This window comes from Juglans microcarpa x Juglans regia, chromosome 2D, assembly GCF_004785595.1.
Source record: "Juglans microcarpa x Juglans regia isolate MS1-56 chromosome 2D, Jm3101_v1.0, whole genome shotgun sequence".
Lineage (NCBI taxonomy): Eukaryota > Viridiplantae > Streptophyta > Magnoliopsida > Fagales > Juglandaceae > Juglans > Juglans microcarpa x Juglans regia.
The window spans coordinates 40,521,873-40,549,855 of NC_054596.1; the positions used below are offsets into that span (position 1 = coordinate 40,521,873).

General features: G+C 38.1%; 4 protein-coding genes and 1 long non-coding RNA gene across 7 annotated transcripts; 2 read left to right on the plus strand and 3 right to left on the minus strand.

Annotated features, from left to right (window-relative positions):
* Positions 1–583: 583 nt before the first annotated feature.
* Positions 584–4,832, plus strand: LOC121250275 (transcription factor UNE12-like). The gene is made up of 6 exons (XM_041149349.1): positions 584–1,043; positions 2,008–2,127; positions 2,322–2,387; positions 3,476–3,541; positions 3,951–4,028; positions 4,121–4,832. The coding sequence occupies exons 1-6, from the start codon at positions 723–725 to the stop codon at positions 4,349–4,351; spliced, it is 882 nt and encodes a 293-aa protein (XP_041005283.1). The 5' UTR covers positions 584–722; the 3' UTR covers positions 4,352–4,832.
* A 2,448-nt stretch (positions 4,833–7,280) lies between these two features.
* On the plus strand, positions 7,281–15,882 carry LOC121249188 (protein OSB1, mitochondrial-like). 3 transcript variants are annotated; one of them, XM_041147909.1, is made up of 6 exons: positions 7,281–7,799; positions 8,499–8,623; positions 8,676–8,773; positions 8,850–8,869; positions 14,878–14,964; positions 15,412–15,882. In XM_041147909.1, exons 3-6 carry the CDS (start codon positions 8,734–8,736, stop codon positions 15,598–15,600), a joined length of 336 nt encoding a protein of 111 aa, XP_041003843.1. In that variant the 5' UTR covers positions 7,281–7,799; positions 8,499–8,623; positions 8,676–8,733; the 3' UTR covers positions 15,601–15,882. The 3 variants fall into 3 exon arrangements, with proteins under 3 accessions (XP_041003843.1, XP_041003842.1, XP_041003844.1); XM_041147908.1 differs by having other exon boundaries at positions 8,512–8,623; XM_041147910.1 differs by having other exon boundaries at positions 8,558–8,623.
* LOC121249190 lies at positions 8,884–14,739 on the minus strand. The gene is made up of 2 exons (XR_005937610.1): positions 14,453–14,739; positions 8,884–8,955 (listed from the first exon to the last, which is right to left on the minus strand). It is a non-coding gene; the product is annotated as an uncharacterized LOC121249190 (long non-coding RNA).
* A 558-nt stretch (positions 15,883–16,440) lies between the features above and the next one.
* On the minus strand, positions 16,441–19,042 carry LOC121249186 (probable carbohydrate esterase At4g34215). Its single transcript, XM_041147906.1, has 2 exons — positions 17,985–19,042; positions 16,441–17,416 (listed from the first exon to the last, which is right to left on the minus strand). The coding sequence occupies exons 1-2, from the start codon at positions 18,585–18,587 to the stop codon at positions 17,096–17,098; spliced, it is 924 nt and encodes a 307-aa protein (XP_041003840.1). The 5' UTR covers positions 18,588–19,042; the 3' UTR covers positions 16,441–17,095.
* A 6,820-nt stretch (positions 19,043–25,862) lies between these two features.
* On the minus strand, positions 25,863–27,523 carry LOC121249187 (auxin-induced protein 22D-like). The gene is made up of 4 exons (XM_041147907.1): positions 27,028–27,523; positions 26,706–26,911; positions 26,489–26,588; positions 25,863–26,297 (listed from the first exon to the last, which is right to left on the minus strand). The coding sequence occupies exons 1-4, from the start codon at positions 27,294–27,296 to the stop codon at positions 26,225–26,227; spliced, it is 648 nt and encodes a 215-aa protein (XP_041003841.1). The 5' UTR covers positions 27,297–27,523; the 3' UTR covers positions 25,863–26,224.
* Between the last annotated feature and the right edge of the window lie 460 nt (positions 27,524–27,983).

Genomic DNA, 27,983 nt, shown 5'->3' on the forward strand with positions numbered 1-27,983 from the left:
TTATCATCACATACCTTAATATCCAATCAAAATAAACAGATTGACCCATCCAAAAAAAAAAAAAAAAAAAAAACAGATGGACCCAAATCCAATATTATTGATTCTTTACGCTTTAGGCCCTCTTTCTAATTTTAAATTAAGTTAATATTTAAACATTTAATTTTTAAATTATCTCATTTATTTTTATAGATAAGATGAATTGAGATCAATATTTTGAATACTATTTTAATAACCATTTTGATCAAGACATTAAAACGAGATATTTCAATATCGGTATCGTTTTTTAATAGTCTATATATAAATATATATATTATAAATAATCTGATCTAAATTAAGAGTGAAAAAATTATAATTTTGATTGAAATTAAAATTAAAAATTAAATAAAATATTGTTAAAATATATATTATTTTTATTATTATTTTTATTTTAGAATGTGAAAAAATTAAATTATTTATTTTATTTTATATAAAAATTTAAAAAATTTATAATAATGAGATGAAAAAATCAGCTTTATAAATGTAATTTTACAGAGGTGGAGGCCTTTTTAGATAAAGGATTGTATTTTTAAGCAGGATAAAGCCACCCTCTGCTTTTCGTTTCCTCTCTCTCTCTCTCTCTCTCTGTATAATGGCGTAGATGCTCTTCGGGACTCTGAACTCGCCAACACGACTCACCTCGAGTCGGCCAAGTCTCCACCTCAGTCCGTCAGTCTAGCTAGTTCATGGCGAATAACCACCCATCCGCCGAGGCCACCACTAACGATGACTTCCTCGACCAAATTCTCGGCATCCCGACCTTTGGTTCTGCCGACCCCGGAGGCTTGCCTGTACCGGACACTGGATTGTCCTCCGGCGGTCATCCGCCTATGATGCTTCAGCTCAGCTCTGGCGACGGCTCCGGAGGGTTTCACGGGCAGGTATTTCCGTTAGGGCTGAGCTTGGAGCAGGGAAAGGGAGGGTTTCTGAAGCCCGAGGAGGCCTCTGGGAGTAGCAAAAGATTTCGCGATGACCTCGTTGATGGTAGAGCTTCTTCTATGAAAAATGTAAGATACTTTTCACTTTTCTTGTCGGGTGGGAAGGCAGAAAGTACCGGAATTTGAAAGGTCAATAGTCTAAACTAAGCTCAGCTGAATGGTTGTCCTTGAAGTCGCAGGCTAACAATTTTGGAAATAATATCGAAATTTGCTCAGCAATCAAAAGGATCAGTTTCTTTTTTTTGATAGGTAGAAGGATCAGTTTCTTGGTCTCCTGTTTTCTTCTTTCTGAGTCAGTCTTTTAGTAGAGTGATAGAGTGTTAGTCAGAGAGTAGGAGGAGAACTAGTGAGGATAAATGATATGAAATTCAGTTATTTCTATTTTGATTAGTAGCTGAGGAGACAACACGAAGATAAGGACATTGGGAAACATATAGGGGCCGGTTTGTAGAAGCCGTGTGGAATTCAAGATTTTATTGGACAAGTGGGAAAAAAAAACTAGGGGGAACGTGGGGGTTTCTGTTAGTTTTGTATCGAAAAGAAATGGGGGAGGTTAAAAAAAAAAACAGAACAAAAAGGGGTCTGAAATATTGAGGCATGTGAAACATAATGGCTATGGAATATTCATTAGTGGTTAATGAAGGGATTTGTACGATATGGATCGATGCTACTGGAAAAGTAATTAAATACACTAAGAAGTAGCAATCAAGAGTGGAAATTAGTACTTTCCTCGTAAAAGTAAGACCATATTGACGAGGTTTGCCAACTACTTTGTGGCTTCTTCATAAGGTGTTAGGTAGAGTTTCGAGTGACCGGCCTGTTTTTCTATGCGATCTGATTTTGAGGAGTATCCAACAAAAATGTTTTAAAAAGAGAAATATCTAGCCTCCAGAGGCAGAGAAAATGATCAGAATGAGTATTTTCCAGTTCGGCCATGGGACAGACCAAAATTGGTTTGACCTTAAGTTTTTTAAGATCCTGTTTTTCTCTTACAAGCGTTGCCTGTGGTGATTCATTTGAGATCCGTTTGCAGGTTTTCCATGGCCAACCAATGCCTACTACTGTTGCTGCAGCACCACATCCACCAGCAATGCGCCCAAGGGTACGGGCTAGACGAGGTCAGGCCACAGATCCACACAGCATAGCTGAGCGGGTAAGCTTGATATTCATATCAATCATGCACGAGAACATCAAACATTTGGAAACTTATAAGAACACACACCATGCTGCTAATTATGATAATTTAATTATTTAATTTGGGTCAATTGCCTGGATTCTGGATTATCTATCTTTTCCCCTGTTGTTATTGTCAATCAAATCGGTATTGATTTTACCTTTTTTGTACAGTTGCGGAGAGAAAGAATAGCAGAAAGAATCAGGGCATTGCAGGAACTGGTTCCTAGCGTCAACAAGGTCAGTGGCTTTCTTTTTTATGTCAATTTAAGTAAAAGACTGAAGCATGTGTTTGCCTTTATCTTTTAGAAAGAAGCATTCTGCTTTTAACGGTTATCACCCATGTTGAAATTCCATCCATTTGGAAAAGAAGGCAATTTGTTCTCAAGCTTCTAAAATCTAATAAGAGAGAGACTATAAAGGCAATGAGCCAAGATTATTGCTGCGACTGAAATTGAAAAAAAAAAAAAGGAACGGGACAATTGATTATTAATTGGCGGTCCAGTCTAGAGAAGTCAATGTACGCATAAGAGGCCTTTGCAGGGCAAAGAACGTTTTTATGTCCTTTTCTTTTTAGTATTTCCATGTTCTTTAATCCCCCCCCCCCCCCCCCCCCCCCCCCTTTTTGTAAACTACTGTATGTTTTGTGTACGCATGACAATGCTGTGGATGAGTTTCACTTTTTTTTTCACAAAAGAGAAGCCAATTTAATTGTAAATTGGTTAACTAGCTGAAAAGAGAGGAAAGCTTTAAACTTATGTTCTAACCAGTGAAAGATTTTCTGCCCCATCTTAATCATGGTATGCTACCTTTTTAGCCATAAAACGTAACTGTTTGCCAGTGAGATGCGCATGTCTTGTAGCATGAAGTCTTTGATGATATTTATTTTGCAGAGTACGAAATCAATAAGAAATCTTCATCTACTTAAAAATCCAATGTTACTTTAGTTTGGAGGAAAGGAATGATACAAATTTTGAAGATCGTCTTTATTTGTCTAGCTGGTGTGTTACTTTAGTTCGGTACAATTTTCATGCTTCCTCGTCTCTTTTCTTATTTTGGATTAGATAAAAAGTTAGTTTTACAATTGCTCACCCCCAACCCGGGGCAAAACAAATAAAAGGGCGTACTGAACTTGTGAATTTAAGACACGGCACTTACATTTGCGTGACTTACATATTAAAAAACAAAAGTTGGGGAAAAGGCATCGGATATCCATGTAGAAGAGTCAAGACTTCTTTGGAAAGTCAGTAGTCATGTGACACTTGTTTCATCAATTGTAGCGTTGGATTCTTTCTTTGCTTACCTAGTGATGTATATTGTTTCTGTAGACGGATAGAGCTGCCATGCTTGATGAGATTGTGGATTATGTGAAGTTCCTGAGGCTTCAAGTAAAGGTGAAGTAATCTCTTCTCCTTGCAAATTCCATTTATCTTAAATGGCTGTGTAGCTAACCCTTAATTATATTGGGTCCTAGTGATGGTGACGTCCTAAAGTATCAATGGGCATTATATTATGTTATTAGTTGGACTCTACCCCAAAAACGAAATTTCCTTGGAAGATTGATTTTATAGTTGCAACAGACCTCCCAAGAAATTTGCATACGCTTCAAAGAGTGAATTTGAACAGCCCAATATGTCTATAATGAAAGCATTGCATGATTGATATTGGCCTTTGGGTCAATTTTGTTAATAGAGTAGTGTGTCCCCCAGTAGTTGAAAAGGGGTGTCCAAGCAATTGGCTGTTTGTGATCATATAATTTGGTTCTATTTCTTTTATTAATTTTCTGTTCATTTCACTTTACAGGTTTTGAGCATGAGTAGATTGGGCGGAGCTGGTGCAGTGGCACCACTTGTAACAGATATTCCACTATCATCAGTTGAGGTTATAAAATGAATATTATGTAGTATTTGCTATATTTCTTTTTTATCTTTCTCATGTCTTTAGTCACTATGCTACTTCTCTTTGTATTTTAGGAAGAAGGCAGCGATGGTGGAAGAAACCAACCAGCGTGGGAGAAGTGGTCTAACGATGGCACCGAACGTCAGGTGGCTAAGCTCATGGAAGAAAATGTCGGGGCCGCCATGCAATTCCTTCAATCGAAGGCTCTCTGCATCATGCCTATCTCATTGGCATCGGCCATTTACCAGACACAGCCATCAGACGCCTCTAGTATTGTCAAGCCAGAAAGCAATCTCCCTCCATAGACCTCATGAAGGAAAACACTTCCCTCCCTCCATGGTCCCATCGGAAACTCATTATATGCTCCTTGGTCCCACCCCTTATTTGTCATTTTCAACCCCCCACAAATTTAGTTGCTCACTCGGTTCAAATTGCAATCAAAGTCAGATGCCATGGTTCTTGCTTTGTCCCCCCCATCCTTCTTTTAACTTTTGTCAAAACAGGGCTTGATTTCAATGCCCTAAAAAATGCAAGCAGGCCCTTAAAAGTCTTGCCAGCTTCCAAGTAAAGGCGAAGAATCGTCAAAAGCTCACTTGATATGCTTCTTTTTCTTTTTTCTTTTTTCTTTTTTTCTGTATCAATGGTGGGGATGGTGGAAAATGATGGAAGCACTTTTGTAGTGGGGCTCTCATTTATGGGTAGTGCTTGTGGGACCTTCCAAGAGTGGTAGAGTGTGTTTCAATTTGTATATCTATTAACTCATTTGAAGCGCTGAATTGCATTTAACGTGTTTCGCGCACTTTCGCTCTTTTTTTTTTTTTTTTTTTTTTTTTTCTTTAAGAAATTCTTGGTCGGCATAGAATTATGCCAGATAGACTACTACATACTGACTTAATTTAATATGATGATTGTAAAGTTAATTTTATTATAAAGTATATTTGATTAGATCACATTTAGTCAAGTCAGTGTATAGATATTTCTGCATAAGATTTTTGTATCTCGGTTTGTATTCGTAATTCATCTCAATTTATCTTACTATTATTTATTACTATTCATCAATTTTAACTTATAAATCTTATTACTATTTACAATCTATTTCACTACTATTCGTAATTTATCTCAACTCATCAACTCATTTCAACTTTTTAGATGATAAAAGTGATAAAATCCTTTTTAGTGTCGTTTGGTTAGTGAGGTGAGTTGAGATGAAAGTTAAATAAAATATTATTTATTATTATTTTGAAATTTAAAAAATTTGAATTATTTATTATATATTATATTAAAATTTAAAAAAATTATAATGATGAGATGAGATGAAATATTTTTACTATCTGGACGGAGCCTTCACAGTTAGGTGGAAAAAACAAAAAGAAAAAAGAAAAAAGTGAGGCAGTTTAAAGAAGTTTTTGTTAAGAACAAATGTATAACAAAATACACGGTATTTATTACAAAATATTGGTATTTTGGAAAATTTACGGCAGTCACTAGTCTTATAATTAGGTAAAGATTCCATGGCTTCTCAATCAATCATGTAAATAGTTTTATGAAGAATACTTTATGCATTATTTTTCCTGTGGTCTCACAACTTTTTGCTCCTCTCGTTGAAGAAGACCCCTCGTGACAGATGCCTAAGGAAAAACAAAAGTTAAAAGGGGAAAACAACAATTGCAACTGCTGCATCTCATGTAACCTCATATAGTTGCACAATCCTTTCTTGCTGTCTCTGTCCTTCGGGCTTCCACAAAAAGGTTCTGTACTTGAGATCTTAAGTTTAGGCTTCGTTTAGATCATCAATCTATCTTAATTTATCTTAATTCATCATTATAATTTTTTCAAATTTTAATATAAAATATAATAAACAATTTAACTTTTTCAAATCTTAAAATAATAATAATATTAAAAAATAATATTATAATAATATTTTATCATCTCAACTCAACTCAACTCACTTCAACATCCAAATATAACCTTAAAAACCATTTCAATTAATCTTATTATTACAATTTTTTTAAATTTTTATATAAAATATAATAAATAATTCAACTTTTTCAAATTTTAAATAATAAAATATTAAAAAATAATATTATAATAATATTTTATTTAACTCATCTAAAATCATCTTATCTTATCTCATCTCACTATCTAAATCGTACCTTATTCAATGCCAAATATAGAAAATAATGATAAAATGTGGAATTATAATGTATATTTTTTTATATATGTGATACGTTAAGAATTGATTTATAAGAAAAATTTAAAATTAAATTATTGAAGAGCTTCGCGGACAGAATGAAATCAATTGAATAAAATAAATTAATATCCTATTAAGAAAGGCCAATTTAATAGCTGTGTTAGTATTTTTCAGAACCATTTGACGGGTTTTTTGAGGGGACATGGAAAGGACAGCACTGTTGTTATATCCTTTCTTGATTACAAATTTACAACATAAACCCAAATGCTTTGCTGAATGCTAGTCTAAGCCCATCCATTGTCTGATTTAGACAACGGGCTTGTGGTGGCCTAAAATATCATCATTTCTTGTAAAGATGTTATGGCTATAATCAAACCGAGTCGATCTTTGCCTTGCCAAACTCGAAGACGGGTTCGGCTTGACTTAAAATACTTGAGTTCGAGTTCGTCCTACAAGCAAAGTTGCGGAAATAAATTGAGGACATCTTCATTGCATTTACTTTGAAATAAAAACGTTGCTCAATGTTATAAAAACTGATATATCAGTTGGTGGGGATCTTGGTACCCAAAAAGAGTCTTGAATTTGAATGCAGTTCATACACACACATATAGTTGCTGTTCGAGATAGCACAGATTCATTTAGGTCTCAATTTAGAAAATTTTATACTTATTAATTATCATGGGATTTTGGTGCATTGGAAAAGGAGGTGGTTCTATTAAAATTGTAACCAATATTTTTTATGAAAAACATTTATGAATGAGAAGTCTTAGATTTCCTAAAAGTAAATTTATAAATTGATAACATGATATGATATGATATGATATGTTGATATATTTTAATGTAAAATAAATTTTATAATTTATCGTATCATACCAAATTATATTAATTAAGTAGTACTATTTATATTTTTACAAATTTAAATTTTGAATTAATTTTTTTTAATAAATTTTTCTTAAATATATTTAACGTTTTCCATATTAATTTGTAAATTATTTATTTTGGAGATTCTCTGCATATCTTTACAAATTGCTTTTATAAGGATCTAAAACCACACTCGCAGAACCCTCCATTTCTACGCTTCCGCACTTTGGCGCGCAGACAGTCTTTCAGAGAACATAGAGATAAAAGAAAGAAGAGAGAATCTCCCACAAAGATGGATAAGAGTCTCTCAGTTTACCTAATGGCATTGAAACGGACTTTAGTACGTTACGATTACAACCATCTTCATTATCTACGACGAGAACAACGAGGAACTTTGTCTGTATAATACCCAAAATCCCATTCCCAAACCTGAGAATCCCATCTCTGGCCCCACCATCTTCGACAAATCGGTGCTTGCAGTTGAGATCAAAGGTGGATCACAAGGACCAGCAGCAGTACAGCAACAACACCCAGGTGGCGTATCCGAAGCCCACGGGGATCCCGTGGAGTAAGGAGCTCAGCAACACGGTGAACTTCATCGGCATTGTCGGCACCCCCGTCGAGATCAAACACTTACCCTCTGGCAAAGCCCTCGCCTGGACGCGCCTCGCCGTCAAGAAGTCCGCCTCCCTCAGCTCCTGGTAATACTTATCATCCTCTTCTCTGTTCGGATACGATTAAGTTGTTTTGTTGCAAGGGTTTGATGTTTCCATTGTAAATTTTGTGACTTTTTTGGTTTTTAAATGTAATTATATATATATATTTTTTAAAATATTAAGTGGGGAAATAAATTGAGTGTTGGGTGCTTAACGTGGGGTGGCGGTTGAGAATTGGTGTTTGTGTGTAAGCTTTTTTGGGTTTGAGTTGTATTTGCCTATATGGACAATGAATTTAATTTTTGTATTTTATTTAATTTTATGAATTCCACTTGATGTCTTTCTTGGGGAAAGAGCAAAGACAAAGGTTGAGAGTTAACACTTGGGGGATGGAAGGACATAAAACTAGATTGGTGACTAAAGAGGAAGAGGATTGGGAGAAGGAAACGAGCCAGTGATGTATCTGGGGCAATGAATGTTGATTGTTGAGAATGTATTAGTTCAGTGCTGATGACATTTGGATGATAATATGGTTTTGAAAAGACAGAGAGACCAGCAACTCAAGTCAGAAAACCACCGTTATAAATTTTAGTCTTGTTTGTGCGTTTGACCGGGCTATGTATATTTTTTTGTTTTCAGCTGATTCCCTCCCATTAATCAGGTTAAGTCTTAGCAAATTCACATATACGTGAATGCTGTGTCAGTAGCTCAGTGCTAAACCATTATCTTTCTTGAGAATGACAGTTATGTAATTCAGGATAAATTTGACATTTTGGGATGAGCTAGCGCATATTTCTTTTCAGCATGTGGAGAAGGGCTACCAAATATATGTCTCGGGCCGGCTGGTCGCAGATATAGTTGAAAGCAGAGGCGATTCCCTATGTATAGTTTGTTTGCCCCCTGCAATTATGATTGTTTTAGCCTTTTTGCAGGTAATTGTTCAACAACTTAATTTTGTTGAAAGGAGCCTCTCTCATCCATGCCTTTGTATAATCATGACTCTAATTCCATGACGGCAGGTGAGACAGATTCTCGATTGAGAAGAGTTTCTTGCTGTTTGAATGCTCCTGTTAATTGTTACCTCTATTTTTGTAGGTAAAAAGCATGGAAATATTTTTTTTTTGATAAATAAGATATAAACTTTATTGATGTGAATGAAATAGGCATATACCTAGTACACAGGAAGTATACAGTTGAACACCTAGATACATTCTAAGAGCGTTAAACTAAAGATAGGAATTCATGTATATCATCCCCATTTAATACAATAGCTGAAAACCAAAGCAATAAAGTGTGCAGAAAATAATTCTTCAGCTCCATCATTGTTCTTTCCTTGTCTTGGAAGCATCGCATATTTCTTTCCGTCCAAATACACCACATGATACACAACGGAATCATTCTCCAAACTGCTACCACTTGATGACTGCCCTGCAATTTCCTCCAACAACCCATCAGCTCCACCACTCTCCTAGGCATTACCCAAACCACACCGACCCGTCGAAAAATCTCATCCCACAACCCTCTTGCTACTTCACAATGTAGTAAAAGATGATCTACCGATTCTCCATTCTTTCTACACATGTAACACCAATCCAGTACAACGCATCCTCTCTTCCTCAAATTATCCGTGGTTAAGATCTTTCCAAGGGCGGCATTCCAAACAAAGAAAGCAACTCTAGAGGGCACTTGAGACCTCCAAATGTTCCTCCAAGGGAATGAGGTGTGATCCTGTGAAATCAAAATTTTATAATACGCTTTTACTGAGAATTTCTTATGATCCTGGAACCTCCATTTCAAGCTGTCTTGTTGCGCCATAGTAGACCCTAAAGAATGTAACAAGCTGAAAAAATCTGAAGCCATAGATAATTCCCAATCATGAATATCTCTATTAAACATAATATTCCACTGATGCGAACCATGAGCAAATAATCGCACTTCCGCCACAGAAACGTCCTTGTTAACTGCAATACGATATAAAGCTGGAAACACCCTTTCCAATGCATGATCTCCACACCACACATCCCGCCAAAAACTGATTCGGTCACCCTCACCTGCGACAAAACGAATATGATTTACTAAAATAATCCACCCCTTCCTTATAAACTTCCATAGCCCCACTCCATGCCCCCCTCTCACTTCTTTAGAACACCAACCACCCCAATCAACCCCATATTTAGCATCTATTATTTCCCTCCACAAAGAACCCTCTTCCATATGATATCTCCAAAGCCATTTCCCCAACAACACTTTATTAAAAGTTCTCAAGTTACACACACCCAGCCCCCCATACTCAACTGGAGAACATACTGTCTTCCAATTAACCAAATGAACTTTCTTCTCCTCCCCTAAGCCTCCCCATAGAAATGCCTTGAAGAGTTTCTCAATTCTATTCACCACCCCTGCAGGCATAGGAAAAAGGGATAAAAAATAAGTGGGGAGGTTTGTAAGGGTACTCTTGATAAGAGTGAGACGACCTCCTTTCGATAGATACACCCTTTTCCATCCAGCCAACCTTTTCTCTATCTTTTCTACCACCCCATCCCATATAGCTCTACTCTTGAAAGTAGCACCTAACGGAAGACCCAGATATTTCATTGGGAACGAGGACACCCTGCAACCCAGAAGACTTGCTAGATTGCGTATATTAGGGACCACACCCACCGGAACCAACTCAGACTTGTCAAGGTTCACCTTAAGCCCTGATACTGCTTCAAAACAAAGTAATAATGCACGCAAAGTTTGGACCTGACTCCTATCCGCTTCACAAAACAACAGAGTGTCGTCTGCAAAAAGAAGATGTGAAATGATACAAGAGCTACTAGAGCCATTTCCCACCTAAAAACCAGATAAAAAACCCCCACTAACAGTAGCCTGCAACATCTTACTCAACGCCTCCATAACTATGACAAAAAGAAAGGGAGATAATGGATCACCCTGTCGCAAATCCCTCGAACTATGAAAAAAACCTGCAGGAGTGCCATTAACTAGCACTGAAAACCGGGCCGTTGAAATGCAAAAACGCATCCAAGAAATCCACCTATCTCCGAAACCACACCTCTTCAATAAATACAAAAGGAAATCCTAGTTCACATGGTCATAAGCCTTCTCCATATCTAGCTTGCAAAGAATACCTGGACTTCCCTCCCTCAATCTAGCATCCAAACACTCATTTGCAATGAGCACCGAATCAAGTATATATCTCCCATGAATAAAAGCATTTTGAGGCTTGGAAATAATATTTTCCAGCACTAGACTAAGCCGATTAGCAAGGACCTTTGAAATAATCTTATAGACACTGCTAATCAAATTTATTGGGCGAAAATCCTCAATATTCGACGCCCCATATTTCTTTGGAATGAGTGCAATAAAAGTCGCATTAAGTGATTTTTCAAGCTTTTGATAAGCATGAAATTCACTGAACACCCGCAAGACATCACCTTTCACCACATCCCAACAAGTTTGGAAGAAACCCATTGAGAAACCATCCGGACCCGGCGCTTTGTCCTTAGCCATACCAGATATGACCTTGAAAATCTCATCTTCCACAAAAGGTCTCTCCAATACACTCACAAGCTGCGGATCAATTGCCTCAAACGGTAAGTCATCAAGCTTCGGCCTCCAAGTTACTGGTTCGGTAAGCAGAGTCTCATAATAATGTGCAATGTGACTTTCTAGATCAGCCGAAGAAGATAGCACCTGTGTACCTGAATGTAACAACTCAATCGCATTATTACGTCGATGAGAATTAGCCATTTTGTGAAAAAACTTCGTACACCTATCACTCTCTTTCAACTAGAGGGCTCTGGATTTTTGACGTCATGAAGTCTCTTCTAACAGCAACACCCTTTCCAACTCTGCCACAACCGTTACTTTTCTCAATAACTCCTCCTCCGAAGCCCTTTCCAATAATTCCTTACCCTCCAACTCCTACAACTCCTCCATCAAAATAGACTTTTGATTGTCAATGTGACCAAAAACTTCCAAGTTCCATTTCTTCAGGTCTTGCTTTAGAGCCTTCATCTTACCTGCAAGAATAAAACTCGGAGTGCCACTAAACTGGTACGAAGTCCACCAAGTTCTCACCATCTCTACAAACCCGTCCACCTTAAGCCACATATTCTCAAACTTGAAATACCGGCGACCCCCTTGAATGCCACCACAATCTAAGAGGATGGGAAAATGGTCTGAGCTGACTCTAGCTAACCTTTTCTGACTAACTTCTGGATAGTGGGCTTCCCATAACGGTGAGACAAGAAATCGATCCAATTTCGACCAAGCACGGCCATTAGACCAAGTATACTCACCACCCACCAAAGGGAGGTCCATAAGATCCATATCAAAGATGAACTCAGAGAATTCCGCCATGGCCAAAGTGTGTCGATGATGTCCCGATCGTTCACTAGGAAAACGAGTAATGTTAAAATCACCCCCCATACACCACGGCACATCCCATAAATAGTGTATTCCCGCCAACTCCTCCCACAACCGTCGTTTATCTCTATCTATGTTAGGACTATAAGACCCTGCAAAAGCCCAAATCCACCCATCGCTCACATTTTTGAATAACACCGAAACCGAAAACTCTCCAACACACTCCTCAATCGCCTCAACCATTCTTTTATCCCACATTAATAATACTCCACCTGATGCTCCCTGAGAGGCCAAATAGGACCAACTCATATAAGAACATCCCCAAATACTACGCACAAAACTTCTATCAATAAAACCCAACTTTGTTTCTTGCAAGCATATCACATCTCCCTTCCATAATCTCAATAGCGCTTTGATCCGAAGGCGTTTGTCCCTATCATTGAGACCCCTTACATTCCAAGAAACGATCTTAGGCTTCATTAAAACTTAACTTACCCCTCCCTTTTGATCTAACCCTTCCACTACTCCCCTCCTTGACATCATAATTGATGGAGCATGTTAAGCGTTTAAGTTCCCTATCTTGTTTTGAAGCTGATTTCGAACGGCTAGCTTCAATAGCCACAAGAATGGCCATAAATTGTTCCTCATGACCTCCAAAAGAGACCCCAAAAATTTTCTGTAGCTCCTCTACCTTTTTAAAGATCCAATTCGTCGAACAACTCCCATAATCACTGGGAGGGAGTTTATATAAAGGAGTAAGAGCCCCCTCTTCCCCAACACTGTTATTGGGAATCACCGAAACATCCAGCTTATTTGTTTCACCACTTAAAACCATATTATTAAGAGGAGAATCATCCCCAGAAAATAACTCATCAGGTCTACTCATCACCAAAAGTGGAAGACCACTCTGAACCACATCACTGTCCCGCGAAAACACCTCACCGCAAAGAGACATCTCTCTATCCCTCAAGCCAGACTGCTCATGCACCACTTCTGGGACTTCGTCCACCACACACAGTTCCGATAGTCCATTCTCCACAGACGCAGAAGTTAATGCTAGAAACTCCCCCTCCTCTATCTCTTCCCGTCGGAACTCCTTTACCATCTCACCTGAGTGGTCGACCGAGGGTGTCGGCAACTTCTGTGCCGGCAGGGTTGCCAATAATGCACTTATCGGCCCCACAAGAGCAACATGACCCTGGTCCAAAATCTCGGATCCGAGTCGGATCTCCTTTTCCGTCTCACTAGAGGGTTCGACCGAGGTTGTCGGCAGCTTCTGTGCCGGCAGGGTTGTCGGTAATGAACTTATAGGCGCCACCCGCTGTCCCTGGTCCGATATCTCAGATCCGAGGACCTTCCCAGACCCAACTGTCTCCACTGCCCTCCAGGCCTTCACAGGGCCTGATGCCTGACCCTTGCCCAAGCCCATCGCTCTGCCCAGACCCATACCAAGCCCACCATTTCGGCCCACCACCTCCTTACCTTTAACGCAGCATTTTAGATAATTTATTTCATCTAACACAATGCCGATCTTCTCCTCCAATCCAGCTAACATCTTCAAAATGCTTTCCTCATTTAGCCCCGCCAATCTGCTTTTTGCTACACCATGCCGTTACACGTCCTCAGAGATGGTTACACCTAACACTACGTCTAATGCAGCACGATACGGTACCTTCTTCAGCACCTCACTGTACGACCTTGCACCTCCTGCCCACGATGATGGAGCACCTCCCTCACCTTTGTTCTTCTTTGCAGCAACTATCTGGATATCAGCCATCTCCATTAAAATATCAGCAAGCTTCTTCCATCCCTCCCCCTTCCTTCATTCCGGAATCACAAGCAATCCTCTCCTCTTATCACGATCAAATTCTGAGATGGAGATAAAACTACCATTAAAGTTACGTCCCTTCCTCACTATTATCACAGTGTCCCCTTTTCTACGAGTTCGCAGAAACTCCTGAGTACCCAATGTTACTGCACACTCCTTCACCATAGAACCCAGCCAACCCAGAGTTTCCCAATCCACTGAAATATATTTCACACCACGATGACTACTTTCTATAATCCTCCACCATCTTGCATTCTCCTTTCTAAACTCAAACAACTTCTGATCAATGAATACCTCCTTGCACAACCCCATCTAAACCAACCCACAGACAATACAAACCTAATGATTCAGAGAATACACTAATCCCCTCAAGAAGGAAAAGCCATTGATGAATCACTACCAACAGAAGGAAAAAAACTAAAACTGTACGGAGAGAAACTAGAGAGAGAGACTTTTCTCCATGACCAGAGAGTACCCATGGAAGTATACAGTTGAACACCTAGATACATTCTAAGAGCGTTAAACTAAAGATAGGAATTCATGTATATCATCCCCATTTAATACAATAGCTGAAAACCAGAGCAATAAAGTGTGCAGAAAATAATTCTTCAGCTCCATCATTGTTCTTTCCTTGTCTTCGAAGCATCGCATATTCCTTTCTGTCCAAATACACCACATGATACACAACGGAATCATTCTCCAAACTGCTGCCACTTGATGACTGCTCTGCAATTTCCTCCAACAACCCATCAGCTCCACCACTCTCCTAGGCATTACCCAAGCCACACCGACCCGTCGAAAAATCTCATCCCACAACCTTCTTGCTACATCACAATGTAGTAAAAGATGATCTACCGATTCTCCATTCTTTCTACACATGTAACACCAATCCAGTACAACGCATCCTCTCTTCCTCAAATTATCCGTGCAAGTAATGTGGGTTCTGTCGAAGAATTATGGCAAGCCTTCTTTGCTAATCCAGTGGATTGGTGGGATAATAGGAAGAACCAGGTACTCGCTCGTTGGTCAAGAAGGTTCATGTATTTACTTCTGTTTATGGTAATGACACATAAATTTTCGCAATAAGGAGGATTAGATATCCGGTACTTTATGGGTGTGCATGTGCTTACACCCTTTGGATGTTATAAGGAGAATAATACCTATGCTTTGCATGCAAGAGGGTCTCATTCACCATCTTATGATGTAATCTGACACAAAAATTTACATAACTGAATAAAAAGTACTAATGAACACTAACAAAAAAAAAGTATAATGGATCAACAAATAGTTCTTTCTATAAATCTTGTGATAAGATGTTCTTTCAACTAAATAATGATAACAGAAATGCTCTGGAGTATTACAAGCGGATCTGAAATTTTATCATTATCCAACTAATTTCTTGTTGATTTTTCTTCAAAAGCATCTCAAAGATCAATGGAATTTTGCTTCTGTTTACAGAGGAACCCAAGATATCCGGATTATAAGCACAAAGATACTGGAGAAGCTTTGTGGGTTGAAGGCAGGTACAATCCACCATGGGTGAAGTCCCAACTGGCAATACTGGATACACGAATGGGGTCCCTCTATGATCAGGATGCTAGGATTGATGCAAATATAGTGGCTTGTGATAAATTTTCGCCTTTCTAAGTGCTTATGATGCTGATCTTTAGGTTTGGTGCTGATGGGGCAATTTCTCTGTATATTTTTCCCCTTTAGGCGGATAAGGTGGATAAGGTGGAAGATCTTCGGAGAATGTGTTGAAAGTTTGCAGTCTACAGTGTGGTTTTTACATGATATGCAAATTATAAGTCAGTCTGCATTTACTTCCGTTGGAGATTATGATGTTGATGTTTCGGTATTGGTGCTAATGGGACAGTTTCTCTGTATTTTCTTCTTCGTTTTAATGTTAGCAATTTACTTGAAAAAATAGATTGGCTGGTCTCCCATTTCGGTTCTTCCAAGCAGCCAGATTACTTTTTAACCATGAAAGGTCGACTTTCAGATTCATTTGAACAAAATATCATTTATTCTGCTTGTTCATCAACAATTACATTTTTGAGGTATAATCATTGGGGCCAATGTTGGTGCAATAAGGCGACAATGTCTGCTTTCACAAATGGTACTAGTAATTATATCTGTTGTTACGCCATAATGTTATTCATAAGCTTGTTAAGACGATGTTATGTTTGCAAAGGCGATGCTTTAGAAAGTCTTAAAAATTAGGTTTTCTGAAGGGACATAACTTTTTCTAAGATTATCCATTTGACTTTTGAGATAATTTTTATTGTTTTTTTTTTTATTCTAGATCAATATAAATTGTGCCTTGATTGTTTAACTAGTTGTGATTGAAAAATTTTACTCATCATCCTCTGGACCTCTACACCACACATTAACATGTGATTTGTTATTATTACCTTTTTATTTAAACACAGATATTGATGTGTAAACATGTTTGTTTAAATAGAATGACAAAAATGACAAGTCACATATTGGTGTGTGGTGTGAGGATGATGAGTAATATTTCTCGTTATGATTACATTAGAAAACAAACATATGAATCAGGAAAAAGAAATAATTGCTCAAAATCTTCAAATGATCATATAACACCTGAAATTAATGCCTAAATTTTAACTTTAATAAATAGAGCCGGTCCCATATTTTTTAGCTTAAAGACCAAGAAACAAAGCGGTCCTCTTCCTCTGCATTAAAGACATTCATGTGCAGGAATGCTGCATCCAAGCTCTTACAAGTAAGTTATCTCTTGGCTATAAAGTTATAAACAGCAGTAGCGGATAGCAGAATCCCAGGTTGGTCCATGAAGTCGTCCTATACATGTTGAGGTAAAGGGGACAAATTATCATGCATTTTTTCTGTATAAAACTCGCCATCTGGATCAAGTTGTCTGAGCAGTTGGATGCTTGGTTGTTGATTGGTCTATTGTTACCAGCAACCATACCTCAGCTGCTGGGATTTCATTATTTTCAATATCCTATGTCATTGTTTTGGGACACACGCTGCTGTCAAAGTACCCGGACATTCTCTGTAATAATACTAGGTTCATGCACATGGCTTAAACGGAATCGGAAACATGTGCCCTGTTTACATTTTCCGATATATTACCTTTTAAGAAAGAACAACCTATTCAGAAAGTAACTAGGATCATCCTGATGCATCTTAATAGAAGAGCTAACAAAAAAATGTAAAAAATAAAGTTGGAACACCTTAAAGGAGGACCAGTACTAGTGTAAGTGGGGGTGAGGATGGGGGAAGTGGGTAAGAAATGAAGGAATGAATCAGCCAACATCTTGCCTAGCCGAACCTGGGCTCGCGTGGTTAGGTGCAGACCATCCGGCTCAAGTGACAGACCCTTGGCGTCCACTGTTCGCAGGTTCAAGAGATCAATTCCCAACTGAGCTTCTCTAACAATCTTTATAAAAGGTCCTGAACCTGACGCCAGAGCCACCTACCCACAAAAAAAACTACCAACTTTACTCCACAATTCTCATTGTAAAAATGCAACCACCTCATTTACTACTGATAGAGCAGTTTTGTAATTGCTTGCTGTTGGGTTGTGACCTTTGACTTGTAAACTTCTAATCACTGTAATTGTTACAGTTTATTAAATTCTCTCTTCAGAGAGAGAGGGTATCAGATTTACCCCGTGCAGAGTTTCAAATAATATAAATCCCCCATGAATATTTTAAGCTGGCCTGGTCTTTCCTTTTTCGAATCAAACCAATTTGAGAGGATGTTAATTCTGATTTTTGATCATTCCATGAATTATTAATGCTTCAAAGAGAAGTATATATGAAAAGCTATCAATGTCACATGATTGAGGTCATCTAGCTTAATTTAAATTCAATAACTCAATTCCCATTACTAGAAAACAGCAAACGATCCACCATCTTATATTTCTCTCAGTAACCAAACCATTTGCAGATTAATGAATGGTAATAGAAGAAAACAGAACTTTAGTAGACTTGGAACCTCGTTCAGTTAAAATAAAGAGACAAAATCATACGTTCGTATACCTGGATTATTGGGAGCAAAGGAGACTGCAAATCATCCCGAAAGTCCAAGAAAAACCTCTCCAGCTTTTTCTTATAATCGGTATAATCTTCTTTTGTCACTGTGTCGCTCTCGCCTTGATACCAAAGAAGCGCTTGAATAGTGCCACCATCTTGCAATGAAGACCGAGCCCTCCTCATCAACTGTTTGTAAAGGAAAGTCCCTTTACCCCACTCTCTTATCTTAGTCCCACCGACCGCGCAAGGCACCAGGCCAATGACCCCAAAGGTGGGGTCTTTGGCCAAGACTCCGTTGGCAAAAGCCATGCCTGGTCCAACCCCAACTGTCTTCTTGACATCAATGTCCGCATGCAGAGGCTCATGTGCTAAAACCCATGTGAGGTTTGCGCTGAGTCGGAGAATGGAGGGGCTGGGTTTGCACTGGGGATCAGGTACGATGCCGTCCCAGGTGGCAGCGCTGCCGGTGATAGTTTCGCTAACAACGCCTCCACGTCCGGCCATGTTGCTCTGTCCGGCTAAGATGAATATATTTTTGTTTAGGAGTTGATCATGGGGCCTCACCGACCAAACTTGAACGAGAAGGACTAAGAAGAACAAGGGTTCCATATCCCTTTTCTAGTTTTCTCTTTCACTTTGCAGGCGCAGTATTGTGCATGGGAAGTGAAGGGAGGGATCGATGATCCTCTTTTTTCTCCTTAATCACGTCGAAAGCAAGACATATATATGCTTGCTTCTCATTCTGTATGTTGAATATTTCTGACAGTTTTGGCGTAAAAATACGGAGTACTGTAGTGTTCATTTAATAAACCTGTGAGATGGAAGTTGTCTAATGTTTGTTTGATTGTTATGTTTGTTTGGGATGTCATGATATTGTTGAACTTTCACGAAAGACAGATGTTTAAGTAAAAACTTACAAAGGAGGTATATGTTGCTTTCTGTTCATGCTTTGATGGATTAGGTATCATCTGCAACGTCTTTGTCTCTCTCCACAGGCTTTCAATTCATCTTGTTGTTACTCCAAAATCTTTGGTTACCTTTAAATTGGAGTGGGTCGTGATTAAGTAATCTTCAAGCCCTTTCATCAAGTACATTAATTGGCTACTTGTTGGATCCAAAGGTAGTTCAATTTTGGCAATCAGGCTTTGTAACGCCCGGTATAACCTGCAGGAGGGTAAGGGATCAGTTAGTTCATGTCTCTTAAAAATCACTACTCAACAATCCAAAAATGTACTCTAAATGACAGGGAAACCTACTCCATAGCATGTAAAACTCATTTATTTCAACTTTGACGTTCCTTAGTAACTAAGCTCCAAGTATAAACATAAACAAGAAAATTAACTCCGCAGGTTTCAAATAATGCACTATTAACTCAAAATACTAACATGGTAAAGAATATAATTCTTTAATAAATATTCCAATGGTCCCTAGCTTGAACCCTTTGGCAGTTATCCAAAGCTGGTAACCCACTTGGACCTTTCAAAAACACTTATTCCTCTACGCTCAACTAGTGATCTCACTCATGCTTCCTATTCTCAATTTTCAACTGGCACCTCAGAGTCATCCGAAAAATATTATAGATAATGGGTGAGTTTATTAACAACTTAGTAAGTAGTGATCCTATATTAGTGTGTAAACATGAACCATTTACAAAATGCATAAGACAAACAGTTATCAAAATAGTTGAAATATTTTCAGAAACATCTTATTTCAATGATCATTATGTATATATATACAAAAAGACCTTTGGTACTGAACAACATCAGAGATAGAACAGAGGTCATGATTACCCCTGTGGGAGGGTTGTGCTTTCTGCATGTAACGCCCCATATCCGAATGGGTCGGAGAATTACTACTTATCACTTATAAACATGTTTTCTAACACATCTAAAATCTCAAAAAATTTCATAAGCAGTAAACATTATCATATTTTCCACATAAACACATTATAAACTCCACAAAGTCATCACTACAATAATAACATAAATCAAAGGGTCTACAGTCTCTCAGTAGTCTCAACATAATAAACTCATAAATCTTTAAGTCCTTTTAAATCAAATACTTAAAAATATCTAAAAGATATCAGAATTCATTCTTTTAACAGTAGTACCCTAAGATACTCAACACCCTCTCCTTAGCTTAGCCATACTCAAATTTCTTATTCCTGGTCCTCAGTCAAACTTTCCACATCATCTGAAAAATATTATGAAAATAAGGGGTGAGTTATCAACAACTCAATAAGTATATGACATATACTAGCGTGCAAACATGAGCATTTACAGAGCACAATATGCAGAACAAAATATTTTTTAGAGTTATCATGCAGAACAAAACATGTTTTCAAACGTAACAGGGCGATGATTTTAAGACACATAAAACCCAGAGTACTTCGGGATAACATAACCTGAGCATCATCATCACATCAAAATAGAGCATCTCACAAAGTAGAGACTATGTTTAACCCCCATAGTAGGATTGTGCTATTCCCGATGACTAAACCGGGCAGAGACAGAGGTGAATCTTCCCCTTATTATTTTTGGAGCCCCAAGTGTGTACACAAGCTAGAAATACCACATAAAAATCATTTTGTTTCCAAAATGAGTGCACTTAGAGACAGAGAAGTTGGTAGCAATCCAAACAGAGCAGAGCAGAGACAGAGTTAGATACAAAATTAGTACAACATCTCAAAGGTCTTTTTAGATGCCATATCAAAACAAAACAGAGTATCGAAGCATAGTCAGATCATTCTCACATACTGGAAACAAAAGTCAGAGCATCTTTCAAATCAATGCACATATTTTCAGATTTTCAATATCGCTCATTTTCATATTTTAGAGATAGCATGACAAAATAAAACTCATGTCTACACAATGCATGTCAGAAAATATTTTCTCTCTTTCATACAAATTTCATGAGCAATGCAAATAAATGACCGATGTTGTTTTTCCCAAGTTCTCATTTTATAACAAAACATGCAAAATTTTTAGAAAGTCAACCTCAGTCTCAATAATTTGTGTAAAATCTAGCATAGGAACCCCGCTTACCTGACTCCTGCAGCGTATTATCTATGCCTTGAATTTGACATCTATTAGTCTTGTCTCCTATTCATAAAAATAATGTACACTAGTGTTAACAACCAACAACACAACTTTAATCTAAATAATTAAAACCCATAACTCAAAATCATATTTTAGAAATTAATGCAACTCAAAACAGCCACATAATAACCCAGACAACCCACACTTCAACCTAGATTACTATATACCAATTTCAATATTGACTTATACGTCCACCAAAACCAACGTCAAACTCAAATAATCAATATATCAACCCCACTTTAGTAGCCCATAACTCAAAGCAACCACCAACAACTCAACTAAAACAGCAATAATATATCTCCAAATAATTTAACCTCCACTCTAATAGTCAGTACAAAATCCAAACAATACAAAAACAACCATTACTCAAACCCCGAGTATCCATTTAATACACTGCACGTCTAAACCAAATAATCCAAACTCAAAAATAGTCCAACACAAGGTGTTCGCTTATAAAAATTTCACGCAACCACCATATCAACCACACACTATCCACGTTTCCATCCAATCAAGAAATTACAATCCCACCACTCTTAATACCCAATAGAGTCTGCAATATTTTCAATTAAGCAATACCATACAAAACACAATGACTAATTAATAAGAAAAAGAATGTGAACTGAGTGAAGGTCTTATCAGTGTGAACTGATTCTATAATTTCTTGAATTTGGAACTACACGGCATTATGAGCAAAATAGGGAGAAGTTATGATCTATGATGAGTGAATTTGTGAGTGAAAAATTGAAGTGAATGTTGCGTGAGTAGAAGAGAAATTGGAGAGGGCTTACCATTGTGAGAGATTCTCAGCAGCAACCCAAAATCTCACAAAAAGTAGGAAAAATCCCCAAAATCCATGGACTACACAATTGAAATTTATTTCACAGAAATTTCTTGGGAGTGGAAATTAACTTGGAGTGATTGTGGGTGTGTTCGTGAGAAGTAGAGAATGAGAAGAGCCTTACCACCGTTCGGCAACTCAGAACTCCAAGAACGAACACATACGCGTGCAACACCAAATCCACAAGAAATCTGCAGTGGAGACAGAGAGAGAGAGTCTACTGTGAAGGCTGTGGGGTTCGAAGTCTTTGAAACCCCTAAATTATTTTAGGATATTTTGAAACTCTAAATTAATTTAGGGTTCCAATCTGAATTAATTAGCCACAAATCAACTCATCAATGATCAAAATTCACACACATTACATAATACAAACCAAAATAAAAAATAAAAAGCACACAGACAGGTTTACACACAGTCACACATCGCTCATCAATCATCAATGATTCAAATCACATGCACAATCAAGTCTCCACAATATACAATTCACAAAATCTCATCCTCCCTGTCCGATTAAACCCTATCCTTCCTCCAATTTCCATTCCATAAAATATAAATCACAAAAAATAAAACCTTAATTTAGGATTTCTTACCTTCGGCGACGGAGATGAAGACGGAGTCACGGAAGACTACGGTGACGGTGACAGCGACGGAGATGCAAATTGCAGAGAGGGAGCGACTGAGCGAGACTCAGAGAGAGAGAGATAGATATATAGATTCAACTGGATAGGTTACTGAGCTCGCGGGGGATGGGAGGGGGGGGAGAGGGTGGATCTAAACAAATAATGAAACAATGCCGTTTTTCCATTGACAAAACAACGTCGTTTCGTTATTTGTTATGTCGTTTTTTTTTTAATATATGTATACTTAAAAAAAACCAAGCATGAAACCAGGGGAGGCAGAGGCGGGGGCAGGGGCGGGGGTCACCCCACCCAGCTGACCCTCGCCCCCGCCCCGCCTTGGGTGCCAAATGCAGGCGGGGCCACCCGCCCCCGCATCTGGCGGACGGGATAATCCGCTCTGCTAGTGTGGCTAGGCGGAAGCGGGGCGGGGCAACTCATTTTTATCTTATTATATTTTCTATGCCATTATTTACAACTCTTGTTTTTTTAAAAGAAAACTATTAATAAATAACGACTAATGTCAAATCAATAGAATGAGATGGAAGATGAATACAATATTGTATACGTACAAGGCTCGAAATATGAACTAATAAATTAAAGAAATGAAAGCGCCTGCATGTGTAAACGCTGATTGTTGGCTTTTCTCTATGGATATATGGGTTAATGGGCCTCCTATATTTGATAATGGTTACATGCATACATATGTATGTGCGTGTGGTTGAATGTAGCTTTTTCACTTGGAGACCGGAAGTGGAGGCATGCATATATATTTCTGCCTGATGATCATGTAGTTGTACGTATGTAATAGATCAAACTAGGAAGATAATGGAAATTCAACAAATGACTGGAAATTTCATATGTATTCAATCGGAAATGATAGTGCTCTCTTCGAGGGAAGCTCCTCTAGGGATAGAACAGTAGAGAAAAAAAAAAATTATCAAGGTTCTGGATGATTCCTTAGGCAGTTAATAAGCTAGATATACTAGTATTATGTAAAGGCAGAATTGCCCTTAGATCATTCGGTTACAGACTTGAAAGAAATAAACTAGCATAAAATAAACATGAATCAGGCCCTCTTGGCCCATTCGAAGCCCACATGCATCCACTTCATCTTCTAATCTTTCTGACCTTGGCTATGGCCCATGTTCCTTAATCCAGCCCACGCACGTACGCGCCTTAATCCAGCAAGCATGCCTTCTGGAAGAACCCTAAGAGTGCCGACATCTCAACACTTCCCTCACTCTGTTCTCTTCCTTGCAATGTCGGCGTGTAACAACGAACGTGTAATGTACGTAGAGGCCAGCCAGCCCCGCACGCGGCCATTTCTGCAGTACCTCGAAGTCTTGCTAGCTAGTTAGCTTCCTGGTCAAACTGGATTAAATGACTGAAAATTAAGTAATTCAGTTCTGCTACATGATCATGATAACTCTCAGGTACTAAATCACGTATTTAATTGGATTATATATGCCATGATCAGTCTATGCACTCATGTATAAAACCTCGTTCCAACCTAATTATGCGGTGGAGGCAAAGATATATATATATATATATATATCTATATATTCCACTACAAGAAAAACAGATTTTTGCGTTCAAATTTTTTCCATCCAAGTTCAAATCGAGTAGAAAAGGCACCATTTGCGGTAATTTTTATATGGTGGCTATATTTCATCGTAAATGGTGTATTCGAATAGTGTTTTATTCTTTTGCGGCCAAATTTTAAGTTTTTGCGACGATTTTTTTATCGCCACAAAAATAGATGATGAATTCCGCCACTTTAAGTGGCGATTTCAACCCGCTGCAAAATGAGCCTCCCTGATCTATTGCGACCATGCCGATTATTTTTAGGATGAATTTAGTCACCGCTATAAGTAATACAGTGTACGTCATGAATATCGCGAGGCCTCCCAGATGTTTCCCCTAAATTTTTTTTTTTTGAAACCTAAATATTTTTGCATGTATAATCTTTTTTACAACTATGTTTTAAATTGAGAGTATTTTTGTAAAACTATGGTATTTTTATAAGTTATTGTATAAAAATGCCCCTTATTTAAAATATAATTACGTAAAAGATTGTAAAAAATGTTGCACGTGTATCAATTTCCAACTGATAACTACGATGAAAAGGTCGTGATCTTTGCCAATGCCAAAAGAATGCATATGATCAGCCGCGCCTAGTACGTACCACCACCTGAGTGGGATGAGAATGGCGTCGAATTTGAAGACTTGAGGACGAGAAACTCGTTGATGCCACGCATGTATATACATGCGTGTGCGTGGCCTCATTGTTGCTTTGATCGGGGCGCGGCGATGATTGTTTTTTTGAAGGTTGACGGTTGAGAATTAGTAGTATAGTGGCCGAGTGGGGTGTGTGGATTTTAGGTGGCCAAAAGATGGTAAAGCTAAACATAAACATCTTCTCTGGAAAAAGAATCTCAAAAAAAGTCGGTAATGGAAGTTGCTTTTATTGCTTTAAAGAGAAGGAAGAAAAAAAAAAAAAAAAAAAAAAAATCTGAGAGAAGAAATTGTACTCTATTTGCTTCTTTTCTCTGTCGACTAAGAAATAAGAGGAATTAAGTACCTAATAATATTTCCAGGACCAAGTTAATTAAATATTTTGCTGGAAACCCCCCAAACTAGTCAAGTCCTAGCTAGATCGGAACATATATATATAGCTAGCCAGTTACTCCAAACTCCACAAAACCATACACTTCTTTGACATCAATTAACTTCAACCCATATCGCATAAAATCATTTTTAGTTATAACTGAATTCTTACTGGATACTTACTTCAAATCTTTGTTCTATATATAAATTACCCTTTTTGGGGGTCCTGATACTACTACCACATAGTTCACATAGTTCAGCTACGTTCAATTACTTTTACATAGTTTTTGCACATGCACGCTCCACTGATCATGATTGGCCAAAACAATTATTTTATATTAAAAAAAATGACAGTCAATCACATTAGTGTAATACGTAAAAAATATACAAAAGTAACTACACATAAAGTTTTTGAGCCAATTAATAGCAAAGAGCGGGGCTACCATGCTGCCCCACTCTTACCGCTGGGCGTACTGCCCAGCGTCTTTTTTTTTTATTATTTTTTTTCTTTTCACATTTTTTTAATATATTTAAATATTTTTAAAAAATAAAAATATATATACCAATACATTTAAAATCACTTCCTTAATCACTAAGTTAAAAAAAAAAAAAAAAACATTTTTTGCCAAGCGGTCAAATGGAGCAGCAAGAGTGAAGCGGTATAGTGGTGTTTTTCAATAGCAAAACACAGAAATAAGAGACATGGTAAGAGGAACGACAATTTTGAAGAAAAATGTTGTATTTGTAGCCTTCTATATCTTACTAATACATATGTAGCACATATCTTGGGACAATATGAACCGCATTTTATCCTCTGTACAGTTGGATATCAATTACTACTGTATTTTGTTTCTCCTTTATTTTTCCCCCTTTTTCCAAGCTTTCCTGTACTGTAAGTATTGGTTCTCAAGAACTGACAAAGGACTAGACTCTTAAAGGCTGAAACCAGCACTGAGTGAGGAAAAGGAAAATTATGGAATCTGACAAATATATATTGTGTCCTGTCAGAACTCATGCCAAAAGATTCCATGTCCAAGTCGCCTTGACATGTTTTCTGGTAGTTGTCTCTCCTCTCGTGGGTTTTCATAGACAACCCAAGCCTCTAGCTTCTGATCCTTTCATGATTCTCAGCCTCTTACAGGAGAAAATGAACATACTGCAGTCAGAAGAAACAACTTTGTCAGTTTGGATAAGGATATAGAGATCACGCTTGTCCTTAAAAGAGAGACGTGTAGAGAAAGCCGGCCTTCAAGTCAAATAGGGAGGAGTTTTTAGCATAAAACATGAAGTAGTTTGGTCATTTAAAAGGAGAAAGAGATCAGGGAGATCATGAAGAGAAGAACTTACTCCCATGGAACATCTCCAACCAACATCCAGTCACCATCTTTGTCTTCATAAGTGGGAGCATATTCAGATCTATTGTAGCCTTCCCTTTCTGAATACTCACCTGAAAATTAATTGCAGCATACATAGTTAGAAAATTAATATAAAATGTTTCATCACTTTCATCATCGTTATCAGGATGATCATTGTAGTAGTAGCAGCTAGAGGAATGTAATCTTACCTATGGTGAACTTGAACATATTTTCCAAGGCCGTGAGGAGTTCTGGGTAGCTCTTGTACACCTTGAGATCAACCTTCCTCAGATAAGGAGCTCCATCCATGCTTACTTTCACGTACATCCCTGCACCATCTCCCTGATCAGTTTTCTTTTGTTGGAAGCTGTTTCTCCTGAAAGACCGAATCGGTGGCCACCCCACTACTTGTGCCCTGCCATCATGCATCAACCAACACACACACACATATATATATATATATAAAGTCAGTATCTATACATTATTTGTATCTATAATCAATCTAACTTTTTTTGCAAACAGCTTACTCACTTGGCTGGAGGCTGATGATGACTATCTGGGTCACCATTTCTAGCATCAGAAACGTAGGAATGGCTCTTGGAACTTGACTCCTGGGTCATGATTCCCTCTGGTGAAGCTCTCTTATTATTTCTCACCACTACTACAGTACTAGCAGATGATGATTGTTTCTCATACCCAATAATATCACTGCGAATAATCCCGGGCAACCCTAATCTCAGCTCAGTCGCCTCAAGATTTAGATCATCATGATGACCCCCATAATTCACCGACTTTTCCATTTTTGCTACACAATTATTCAAAACCCCAAATACTACAAGTTGAACAACTTGACAAAGAGATCACTTTGCATGCGCTCAAAGAGATCGGATTGTTGTTGGTGAACTCGATCTGATATTGCCCAATTGATGAGAGATGGTGAGAAAGATGTGAAAGAAAGCACTGAGAATTTTATAGGGTCAATAGTGAGGGACAATATCCAAGTGACTTTATTCTGCTGAGAGGCACCGTGGACTATGGTGCTCAATGGGAGGGGGACAAGGGAGGGACAAGCTCGGCCGACGCTATTAAAGGCTGTGGACCAGGAATTGACGGGTGAGATGAGGGGTTCTAGGATGAGCTGTTTGAGGAGGAGCGTTGGATCACGGGGATGGAGAGAGACAAACCCATGTGATAGTAAGGGGTCCCACGTGGATGTCTTTGATTGGCAAGGCATTGCCATGAGGTATGCAGGGGGTGCATGACATATTGCGGGATTCATTCATGCATGTGGCATCATATATAGTCAGATGATCATGATCCCACATGCATGCACATAACTTAAATTTTCTGAATATTAGTTATATGATAAATTTGTTTAATTTTTCTTTTCCATAGATCAAGGGTCTCGATCCGTCTCTCTCTGCCTTCGATCGGTTCACTCACTCACCTAACCATAAGTGTCATATGTCTATGGTAGTTGACACATG